This window comes from Triturus cristatus, chromosome 3_2 (genome assembly GCF_964204655.1).
Source record: "Triturus cristatus chromosome 3_2, aTriCri1.1, whole genome shotgun sequence".
NCBI classification, from domain to species: Eukaryota; Metazoa; Chordata; class Amphibia; order Caudata; family Salamandridae; genus Triturus; species Triturus cristatus.
In genome coordinates, this window is record NC_140584.1 from 1,030,049,853 (window position 1) to 1,030,062,062 (window position 12,210).

General features: G+C 48.2%; 1 protein-coding gene across 1 annotated transcript in view; it reads right to left on the reverse strand.

The window, feature by feature from the left end:
• MLXIPL (MLX interacting protein like) overlaps window positions 1–12,210 on the reverse strand; it is a 735,879-nt gene that overhangs the window by 400,681 nt on the left and 322,988 nt on the right. The window contains exons 2-3 of the mRNA XM_085649671.1: window positions 8,595–8,701; window positions 2,634–2,716 (exon numbers count right to left, since the gene is read on the reverse strand). Coding sequence (XP_085505797.1) covers window positions 2,634–2,716; window positions 8,595–8,701 — 190 coding nt within the window. The remainder of the gene's footprint in view (window positions 1–2,633; window positions 2,717–8,594; window positions 8,702–12,210) is intronic.

The following is a 12,210-nucleotide window of genomic DNA, read 5'->3' on the forward strand; positions in this document are numbered from 1 at the left end:
CGCTGGAGGCTTTTTTTTTGGTTAATAGAGAAATGGTTGCTTTGCGTGCTATGGCAATGCAAAATCGACTTGCTCTTGACATTCTTTTGGCAAAAGAGGGTGGAGTCTGTGGAATGCTGAAAGTTCAACATTGTTGCACTTACATTCCTGACGAAAGCAAAGATATAAAAGTTTATATAAAAAATATTACTGATTTGCATGAAGAATTAGTACCACTGGAAGCTGAAAGTATCTGGACTAAAATGGCTAATAAGATGATTGCTATTAAGAATTTTGTAGCTAAGATAGGTAGTACCATATTTGGTAAGATATTATTTCCATTAACCTGTGTAATTGTTGCATTATTGATCCTTAGATTAGGGTGTATGTGTTGTAGATATAGAAGAAATAAAAAGAAAAATACAAAAGAAATTGTTAAAAAGAGACAAAAGAAACCAGAAAGAGATCCACAAGAAATAGAATTAGAAGAGCTAAGAGAAAGCATGTATATAGAAACTAAGAAGGAGGATGAGAGGGAAACAAGGGTTTGAAAGAAATGAACAAGAAGATATTTTGAATCTTTCCAAAAGGGGAAACTAAATTGATTTTTTGGGGGTTTTTAATTTTTGTGGTGATTAGATATCACCAAAGGGGGGATTGATGGAGCAGGGTTTTTTCTTTAAAACCGAATACCTGTTTCATTTTCGCATGTTATAACTAAAAGTACTACTAATTAATTATTAATTATTAAAAGTTTGTCAAATGTTGTCTAACCAACCTTATTAACAAGAGAATTACACGTGGGAATGCTATTGCATGGCTAAAATAATAAGTGAACTAAGATGGTGAGCAAACTGACAGAAATCGATGTTGCTTATGTAATGTTATTGTGTTTGCGCTTATAATTAAAATGCATTAATGGCTTTTAATGTCGCAAATGGCTAGATAAATACATACACATAAGGGTATTAGCAGGGGAATAACACTGTTTAATCATTTCCGTGCAGTAATTCTGTTTTATGTTTATTTTCACTTAAGTTGACTAATGTGGCCTACCACAAAATGGCCACCACCCGCAGCCTGCATTTGAGTTGATGGAAACTTTTGCAAGAAAGCTTCGCGCTGCCTGTGACCTTGCCCACTCGACAAAACTGAAAAGCCATGATCATGATGACAAGTCCGGGATGGCTGCCAAGAGCCCCTGAACATGAAGATGTTGCAAAAAGTAAAACTGAACTCATGAACTGTTGATCCCACCATTGGGATACAAATTATCTTATAAAACATCCGTGGATGTATCAAATTAGTCATGGACATTCAATTTTCCTATTCATTATTTGGGACAATCTAAGTGTGAGAAAATCTCGCACAGTAGCGTAAATGTACCAAGATGACATTATTTCCGCCATTCATCCGTTCTGAACATTAAATTGTAACTTTACAGAATGCAAATTTTAGTATAAATATTAGTAGACTAGAAAGGTCTACTGCCACTTCTTCCCGAACTGATGATCCGAGGTCCCTATGCTGACGGACGGTGACTTTACATGACTGCAGAAAACTCTATTTCTCCTACTGAGGACCGGTTCTGACTTAGGATCTGACATTTAGACAGAATAGGTAAATATGAGAGAAATGAATTTGCATTTAATTGGCTTTTCTTACAATTTTAGATAAACAAATCATTCTGTTTGAATCTCTGTGTCGGGTGATTATTTCTGGTCATGTTTATTGAATTATTTACAAATTGTGTACTCTTTGAAATGTTTTCGCTAGATTTATAAGCAACTAGTTGGTCGCATCGACCTCAAGGTATATGCAGATTGGTTAGGTATCAGAAAGTGTTTCCCCTATGCAAGGCATGGACAAGGTGATTTAGGTTTGAATGTTGGTGTAATGGGCCCCACCAGCGTGTGATGTGTGTGTGCGTGTGTAAATGTATGTATGTGTCTTGTAAAGCGCACTGCTGCCCTGAGGCGTCCTGGCGCTGTAGACCGCTGGGGAACCCGTCCTGGCTATCCCTGTGAGATGGTTCCTCCAGGGTATCTCCAAGGTGAAACCAGGCATCCCCGGCGAATGTGGGGGGCCGTTGTGGAGATGAGGCAAGCTAATGCCCAGAGTTGCCGAGTGTGTTCCTGGTTAGAGTAGGTACCGAGGCGAGAATTATCGAGTCCGTTTTGACCCTGGTCCACGACCCTGCCGCGACGGGAATTGAACCCTGGCCGATTCTCTGCTTACGGATCTGCCGCCTCTAACCAGTGAGCCACACCTCTCCATGTGTGACTGTGAGATCACTCCGTCCGTGGAAGTAGAGGGGATTTGGAAGCTCCGATCTGCACCAGCAGCAGCATGTACCAAAAGGAGGCTGTAGAGAGCAAGAGGACGATGAGCTCATGAATACCACCTTCACACACCACCTTTCTGAAGAGACAGAGTCCCCGCAGTTACTGCCGACAGCAAACTCTTGAAACTGAATCAGCGAAAAACACAATCTCGGGCACACTGACTGCACATCTCCACAAACCACACCAGGCTCCGGTCTCAGAAGGTAAGATTAGAACCACTGGAAAAAGTCACCCCAGACTCTCAAAAATATGTTGCAATGCCAATACTGGCCAAATGTGTGCTGTACAAATAACAAACATACGATGTACCTCTGGCTTGCGATGATCATCAGCATCTGATCCCTCGAGCGGAGTAACGAATCCACAGACAGGATTCTTCCTCTTCTCAACATCTGAAGAATAACACAGCAGTGTTAGCCCTGGTATGGTACACGAAGTGTGGACACAGACATCCGAACATGCAGCACGCCTGGTCCCAACGTACATAGCAGGCGCCCCTTCACTGCTGAAGCTGCATGTGAGCCCCTATGGTGGAGCAGGCTGAGTTTGAGGGGAGCTGGCATGGTTGTGAAATGGCTAAAGCTGTAGTCAAGGATTGATCTACAAGGACAGGGTTGTATGCACTGCTCCAGAAGCACAGCAGACTGGAACCTTGCAGAGCATGGCTGACGTGCATGACCACACCTGCCTATTTTTAACATGGCTAATCCAGGAAGGAAGGTACAGGTACCGGACTGCAGTGTACTGCTGGAAAAGGCAGTACAGTAGGTAAGTACTGGATTGAGGCTCAACTGCACAGCTAAGCATCAGGCCTGAGTCATGGAACAGAAGGCAGTGCTAAGGGTTGAGGCTGAGATGTTTGAGAGCAGCCCTGCATACTGATAGCCGTGAGGAAATAGCAAAGATGGTCTGGGCTAGGCAGGAGTGCACTGGCAGAGCTGTGTGCTAGCTATGAATCAAGGGGGGCTGCAGGACAGAGACAGATTGCACTAGCTGATGTGTGAATCAGGGCTTTGTGTTGGAACAGCAGCCTTGTTTATGTTCTGGCAGAGCTGTGAGCTAGGTATGAATGCAGGGGGCTCCTTGCTGGAACAGCAGCCTTGTTTATGTTCTGGCAGAGCTGTGTGCTAGGTATGAATACTGGGGGCTCCTTGCTGGAACAGCAGCCTTGTCTATGTTCTGGAAGAGCTGTGTGCTAGGTATGAGTGCCGGGGAGCTCCTTGCTGGAACAGCAGCCTTGTTTATGTTCTGGCAGAACTGTGTGCTAGGTATGAATGCAGGGAGGCTCCTTGCTGGAACAGCAGCCTTGTCTATGTTCTGGAAGAGCTGTGTGCTAGGTATGAATACTGGGGGCTCCTTGCTGGAACAGCAGCCTTGTTTATGTTCTGGCAGAGCTGTGTGCTAGGTATGAATGCAGGGGGGCTCCTTGCTGGAACAGCAGCCTTGTCTATGTGCTGGAAGAGCTGTGTGCTAGGTATGAATACTGGGGGCTCCTTGCTGGAAGAGCAGCCTTGTCTATGTTCTGGGAGAGCTGTGTGCTAGGTATGAATGCAGGGGGCTCCTTGCTGGAACAGCAGCCTTGTCTATGTTCTGGAAGAGCTGTGTGCTAGGTATGAATACTGGGGGCTCCTTGCTGGAACAGCAGCCTTGTTTATGTTCTGGCAGAGCTGTGTGCTAGGTATGAGTGCAGGGGGCTCCTTGCTGGAACAGCAGCCTTGTTTATGTTCTGGCAGAGTTGTGTGCTAGGTATGAGTGCCGGGGAGCTCCTTGCTGGAACATCAGCCTTGTTTATGTTCTGGCAGAGCTGTGTGCTATGTATGAATGCAGGGGGCTCCTTGCTGGAACAGCAGCCTTGTCTATGTTCTGGAAGAGCTGTGTGCTAGGTATGAATACTGGGAGCTCCTTGCTGGAACAGCAGCCTTGTTTAAGTTCTGGCAGAGCTGTGTGCTAGGTATGAATGCAGGGGGCTCCTTGCTGGAACAGCAGCCTTGTCTATGTTCTGGAAGAGCTGTGTGCTAGGTATGAATGCAGGGGGCTCCTTGCTGGAACAGCAGCCTTGTCTATGTTCTGGAAGAGCTGTGTGCTAGGTATGAATACTGGGGGCTCCTTGCTGGAACAGCAGCCTTGTTTATGTTCTGGCAGAGCTGTGTGCTAGGTATGAGTGCAGGGGGCTCCTTGCTGGAACAGCAGCCTTGTTTATGTTCTGGCAGAGCTGTGTGCTAGGTATGAATACTGGGGGCTCCTTGCTGGAACATCAGCCTTGTTTATGTTCTGGCAGAGCTGTGTGCTATGTATGAATGCAGGGGGCTCCTTGCTGGAACAGCAGCCTTGTTTATGTTCTGGCAGAGCTGTGTGCTAGGTATGAATACTGGGGGCTCCTTGCTGGAACAGCAGCCTTGTCTATGTTCTGGAAGAGCTGTGTGCTAGGTATGAATGCAGGGGGCTCCTTGCTGGAACAGCAGCCTTGTTTATGTTCTGGAAGAGCTGTGTGCTAGGTATGAATACTGGGGGCTCCTTGCTGGAACAGCAGCCTTGTCTATGTTCTGGAAGAGCTGTGTGCTAGGTATGAATACTGGGGGCTCCTTGCTGGAACAGCAGCCTTGTCTATGTTCTGGAAGAGCTGTGTGCTAGGTATGAATACTGGGGGCTCCTTGCTGGAACAGCAGCCTTGTCTATGTTCTGGCAGAGCTGTGTGCTAGGTATGAATACTGGGGGCTCCTTGCTGGAACAGCAGCCTTGTCTATGTTCTGGCAGAGCTGTGTGCTAGGTATGAATGCAGGGTGGCTCCTTGCTGGAACAGCAGCCTTGTCTATGTTCTGGCAGAGCTGTGTGCTAGGTATGAATGCAGGGGGGCTCCTTGCTGGAACAGCAGCCTTGTTTATGTTCTGGCAGAGCTGTGTGCTAGGTATGAATGCAGGGCGCTCCTTGCTGGAACATTAGCCTTGTCTATGTTCTGGCAGAGCTGTGTGCTAGGTATGAATGCAGGGGGGCTCCTTGCTGGAACAGCAGCCTGGTCTATGTTCTGGCAGAGCTGTGTGCTAGGTATGAATGCAGGGGGGCTCCTTGCTGGAACAGCAGCCTTGTTTATGTTCTGGCAGAGCTGTGTGCTAGGTATGAATGCAGGGGGCTCCTTGCTGGAACATCAGCCTTGTTTCTGTTCTGGAAGAGCTGTGTGCTAGGTATGAATGCAGGGTGGCTCCTTGCTGGAACAGCAGCCTTGTCTATGTTCTGGCAGAGCTGTGTGCTAGGTATGAATACTGGGGGCTCCTTGCTGGAACAGCAGCCTTGTTTATGTTCTGGCAGAGTTGTGTGCTAGGTATGAATGCAGGGGGCTCCTTGCTGGAACAGCAGCCTTGTTTATGTTCTGGCAGAGCTGTGTGCTAGGTATGAATGCAGGGGGCTCCTTGCTGGAACAGCAGCCTTCTTTATGTGCTGGAAGTGCTGTGTGCTAGGTATGAATGCAGGGGGGTTCCTTGTTGGAACAGCAGCCTTCTTTGTGTTCTGGAAGTGCTGTGGGCTAGGTATGAATGCAGGGGGGCTCCTTGCTGGAACAGCAGCCTTGTTTATGTTCTGGCAGAGCTGTGTGCTAGGTATGAATGCAGGGGGCTCCTTGCTGGAACATCAGCCTTGTTTCTGTTCTGGAAGTGCTGTGTGCTAGGTATGAATGCAGGGGGGTTCCTTGTTGGAACAGCAGCCTTCTTTATGTTCTGGAAGTGCTGTGTGCTAGGTATGACTACTGGGGGCTCCTTGCTGGAACAGCAGCCTTGTCTATGTTCTGGCAGAGTTGTGTGCTAGGTATGAATGCAGGGGGCTCCTTGCTGGAACATCAGCCTTGTTTATGTTCTGGCAGAGCTGTGTGCTAGGTATGAATGCAGGGGGCTCCTTGCTGGAACAGCAGCCTTGTTTATGTTCTGGCAGAGCTGTGTGCTAGGTATGAATGCAGGGGGCTCCTTGCTGGAACAGCAGCCTTCTTTATGTTCTGGAAGTGCTGTGTGCTAGGTATGAATGCAGGGGGGTTCCTTGTTGGAACAGCAGCCTTCTTTATGTTCTGGAAGTGCTGTGGGCTAGGTATGAATGCAGGGGGCTCCTTGCTGGAACAGCAGCCTTGTTTATGTTCTGGCAGAGCTGTGTGCTAGGTATGAATACTGGGGGCTCCTTGCTGGAACAGCAGCCTTGTCTATGTTCTGGAAGAGCTGTGTGCTAGGTATGAATGCAGGGGGCTCCTTGCTGGAACAGCAGCCTTGTTTATGTTCTGGAAGAGCTGTGTGCTAGGTATGAATGCAGGGGGGCTCCTTGCTGGAACAGCAGCCTTGTCTATGTGCTGGAAGAGCTGTGTGCTAGGTATGAATGCAGGGGGCTCCTTGCTGGAACAGCAGCCTTGTTTATGTTCTGGCAGAGCTGTGTGCTAGGTATGAATACTGGGGGCTCCTTGCTGGAACAGCAGCCTTGTCTATGTTCTGGCAGAGCTGTGTGCTAGGTATGAATGCAGGGGGGCTCCTTGCTGGAACAGCAGCCTTGTCTATGTTCTGGAAGTGCTGTGTGCTAGGTATGAATGCAGGGGGCTCCTTGCTGGAACAGCAGCCTTGTCTATGTTCTGGAAGTGCTGTGTGCTAGGTATGAATGCAGGGGGCTCCTTGCTGGAACAGCAGCCTTGTTTATGTTCTGGCACAGCAGTGTGCTAGGCATGAGTGCCGGGGAGCTCCTTGCTGGAACATCAGCCTTGTTTCTGTTCTGGAAGAGCTGTGTGCTAGGTATGAATGCAGGGGGGGGTTCCTTGCTGGAACAGCAGCATTGTTTATAATCTAGAACAGCGGCGGGGCAGCAGGTTTAGCTCAAGTTCTCTCACTGTCTCAATACTAGAACAGCAGGAGTGCAAAGTCAGGACTGGCTGCAAGATCTGAGCTGTGTACTCTGGCATTAATACCGCTAGTCTGTCGTGACTGAGGAAACCTCATGGAGGCCTCTATTGGACCCCAGTGCTGGATTAACAGCAATGAATGTCAGAACTGAGAAGCACTGGCAGAGCGCCTCGCTGCTGAAGGTCAGGGATGAGGGGCACTGGCAGGGCCGGCTCTAGGGCGGTGCGATCGGTGCCACCGCACTGTGCGTTGATGGGGTGGGGGCGCCCAGTTTGCAAGTATATTTTCGTTTTAAAAGCACCTGCTGCCGTGTTCCTGGCCTCCAGCAATTTTCAGCCATCAATAAAAATGTCAAGATCACTCCAGTGATTAATTTTCCTGCTGAAGAGAGATGGAGGTTTGTCTGGTAGTGGAAGTTCTAACTCATCATAAGGTTGTGCAGTGTGTTAATATGCCTGTTGCAAAGAAGGTGCACCATGCTGATCACAAAGTGCATATAATGTAAATAGGTCAGTGGGTGACTGCTTGTGTGCCAGGGATCCTTTAGTTACTTGCAGTTTCTAAGTTAAAATCCTATTATAGTAAAGTGAGCTATTAACTGTCATTAAAGACCTGCATGCAAACTCCAAGCCATATATTAGAGTTATATGTCTTTTTGCCCTGTCTTTCATTAGCCTAAATTTGCAAAAAGGGTTCATTTGAATCGAAATCACTTCTTATTATTAAAGAGAACCCCTTACAAAGATGTTATGTTTTAAATTCTGAATTTGTGCTTTTTCAGACTAAGGACTCTTAAACTATCCTGCCCACCTGTATGGATAACATGTGACTTCTACACCTTGTAGTCCTCTGTCTTATGTAACAGTTCTTATAAAATGATTAACACACATATGATTGTCTCTGTGCTAATCTGGGTGTGATTTAAATTGCCCTGACCTCCTACACGGGTATGAGTGGTGCTATAAATCTAAATCAGTATGAGAGAGAGTGGTTGTAGAGACTTGAGGAGCACTGTTAAATGGTGGTAGTGAGGTAAGCGGCAGAAGTGGTCACTGGGGGGGGCGCCAACAAACAAACAATGTCGCACAGGGCGCTACCAGTGCTAAAGCTGGCCCTGGGCACTGGGATTGCATTTCACTTCCAGAATCGCAAGGTGCCGTACCTAGGACTGAGGTGCATGAGCGCAGGTGTTACTGCCAGAACAGCAGGAATGCTGGAACGCTGGATGTGGCATGACTTTGGAGCCGAGGATCCAGGCTCGAGTCTCGGCGTTGGCTCAACATCTCGTGATTCTGAGCAAATCACTTCATTTCCCTGTGCCTATGGGCAGCGCTTGGATACCCTCATGGGTGATAAGCCACACTCTACAAATTCAAGTTTGTATTTATTATGGTGTAGCCAGGTCACTTACACTGGATGTACCAGGCTCTCCAGATTGCATTGTTGAGGCGGATCTTGTCCCTGCACAGCAGACGCAGGCCCTTAAAGTTCTTCCACTTTGGAGACACCAGTTTCCCACTGAAAATGAAAATACATTTGAGAGGTTTAAGAGCAACTGCAATTTAAGGAGGCGAGAAAAGCATCAGGGAACAAGCACCTCTCGGGGAATATTATTCAGGGCACCGCTGGGGCAAGAAGAGGTGGCATGAGAAAAGCATAAATAGGTAGGGTGAAGGGGAGTACAGCATCCCGGCTTTAGCAACTGAGAGACAAACAGAGTGATTGGGGATTGACTGCACAAGAGAAAAGTTAGACGCATACGGAGGAGCTTTAACACCAGAGAGAGAACGAGAAAGGCGGACTGGGATTCACGTCCTGTTAAACTCGGTCCGCAAACGAGATGTAATCAGCAGCATATTCTGACTGACCACTAGGTGTCAGGAAAGGACTATTTTCATCATCTTGGTCTTTCAAGCGATGGAAGGTTTTAAGAATCCTTAACAAGCATTTGCAATGCAATAGGTCTCGCATTTACGTGAGTTTGAGATATTGACATTGTAAATGACAATGCCTTTTATTTTTGTTTCTGTTTTTGAAACATAAATAAAAGGCATTGTTATTTACAATGCCAATAGCTCAAACTCGCGTAAATGCGAGACCTATTGCATTGCAAATGCTTGTTTTGTTTGTGTTTGCTTTAAAAGTGCTCGTGCTTCCAATTGACCCTCAGATGCAATGAAGAGACAGCCGAGGGGCTAAGAGAACAACAATATGGTGTCAGTCACTAGGTAAAAGGGTGCGTGACGCCACTTCATCTAACCCTGGCATTTTGGTGAATAGATGTGTATCAGCAGTGCTTTAAATGGGAAAAAATAAGTGTAGGTACTCATTAAATTGAGCTAGGGGCGTGGCTAGTGGGCGGGGTTAGAGGCGGGGCGAGACATGATACTAGGACATTTCTATAGAGTATTCATTTTGCCCGTGCATTTCCTTTGATAGTAGCTTCAAACTTCCCATATATGCAGATTAACAGCTGCATATGATAATCAAGAGTGGTGTGAATACCTGCTGGGAGCAGGCCCTAAATCATAATAGAAGGAGCTTTTAAATCAATACATTCAAGCCATCAACAGCACTATTCAGCTCGCTTTTTCTCTCACACTGAAACATACAGGGAAGCAGGCGCGCACACCAGGTGCGCAACGCCCATTGGGATCAAAGGGCTTCAATCCCCCTCCCGACCCCCCCCCCCCAACCCCCACCCCTCCATCGTGTGTGTCAGCCCGGGCCAATACAGCTTCCCTGCCTCACACAGAGCCGCACCCGAGTACTTCACAGGTCTTTAAAAGACCATTTGCATGTTCATGAGGCTTGGTTGTTTTTTCACCCCTTTTAAGAGCCCCTGCAGCTCCACTCGGCCTATTGGTGGAAGAATTACCCCCCAGAAATGTGGCTCTAGTTGCGCCTCTGGTGCACACGCACGCACACACTCCTCTCTACACTTGAGATCGTTACGGCACAGCAAGCACAGTGTGAATGTGATTGACAGAGAAGGGCCTTAATGGGCCCTTCTCTATCAAACACAGCAGGGCGTGAAAATTCCAAAACAGGGACATCCTTTGCATAAAGCACGAGTCGCTGCTGAATGGTTCAGCAGTTACTCACCTACGAGCTGGAGAGGCGCTTTGGCTGTCAGAGAGCCGTACAGATCTGCTCCCCTCTGACTGCCTTGAGCTTCGCAGCACTAAAACCAATTAATTTACCTCCAATGAGTACCGGTACTCTCCTTAGCAGTGAAGAAGTGCCGGTACTCTGATCGGTAAAAATAAGAAGTGCCGGTACTCAGTACCGGTGAGTACTGGCCCATTTAAAGCACTGTGAATCAGAGACTCGGTGATGCAGCGTGAAGGGAAGCTCGGCTGTCATGTGCCTTGGTCTTCGCCTGTACTCACTGCACTGTCAACCATAAGCTCTGAGTGAGACAGCTCATCACAAAAACACACATGCCACTGAATCATAACAGGCAGAAAACAAAGAGACAAGTAAGGGTGAAGCAAACCAAGCAATGCAGCTGAGATACAGTCAACGACTGACAGTGAAGGGCGAAGGGACAGAAAGGTGGCGGGCAGAGGCAGACACGAAAGAGAAATTCAGTCTGAAGATCACACAGGGGAGAGGAGAAAAAGATCAACCGGCCAAGGAAGCAGTGGAGGCAGCAACAGACCGGGTGAGATGGGCTGGAAGGACACAAGGAGACTAGAAAACAGGGACAGACGGAACCCTGCTGACAAAGGCAGGGGGAGGGGAAGGGACGATCAGAGGCAGTGAGTTCTGGACACAAGGAGCAAACAAGACTCACATGACAAACAAGCGAAAGTGAAAGTGATCGCGATCAAACATCAAAGCGGCCGTGCGGCCGCGACAGTGAAAGCAAATGGTGTGCAGGCTGCCAAATGGTGCACGCGCCCGGCGCACATGCACGGTATTTGGAGGCCTGAAAGCACTCGTTTGCACTTCCAGATCCCCCATTTACAAAAGCTCTCGTGAGAGCAGCGCTAAAGCGCTGTCTCAGGCGAGACCTAAAAAGGCCATTATAACTCAATTCTCTTGCATTGTACCTGCCTTTCAAATATTTACAAATTTCTTGATGCTCAATCCATAAATTCCTGAAATTCCTTCTATTCACCCGGAAGGGCTTTTTAGGTCTCGCCTGACCCAGCGCATGCGCTGGTCTGGCGAGACTTATTGAGAGGGCTCCAAAAAGTGCTACCAGGCCATCCTAGAGGTACAGTGCATGTGCGCGCGCGCCGCGTTTTACCGCGATTACTTTCACTTTCGGCCACACGGCCGCTTTGATGTTTGATTGTGATCGCGATCACTTTCACTTTCGCGGCCCGCAGGGCCGCTTTGCATAGCCAACAGGTCTCGCTTTTGGGACCTTATAAGTATTTAGTTACACAACTGTTGCATGGCTAAACACTTATAAGGTCCCAAAGGCGAGACCTATTGGCTATGCCAATGCTTGTTGAATTTGTTTAGGTCTCAACTGCGTCAGCGCGTGCCTTCTCACTTGCATGAGATATTGTCTTCTTCAAGGGGCCTGATGCCCACCCACTATTTCTCATTCGTGGGCTTCATTGTCACTCTCATCCGTCTGATTCGCCCCCCCCCCCCCCCCCCCTCAATGTTGCGTCTTCCTCTTCAACCCTGGTCGTGTTGCATATTCCCTTGATCCCAGTGGTCGAAGTGGGAAAAAAAAAGTAGGGGAACTGTGGGCGGAGCATCAGGGGGCGGGAATATTCCGAGGATTGGGTCAGTGGGCGGAGTCAGAGGTGTGTCTAGATCACGGGTACTCATAGTACGGCCCGCGGGCCTCCAGCGGCCCGGCAAGCCTTCCCTGGCGGCCCGCGGACCTTGCAGACATAGTGCCTGTGCTCTGTGCTTGTCAGCGAACACCGCCAGTTACAGCAGCACGGAGCTGTGAGGCCGGGCGATTCTTTTAAAGGCCATTTACTTGTTAATGAGGCTTTGTTGTATTTCACCTCTTCTTAGCGCCCCTGCATCTCCCCTCTGATTGAGTGTAGATG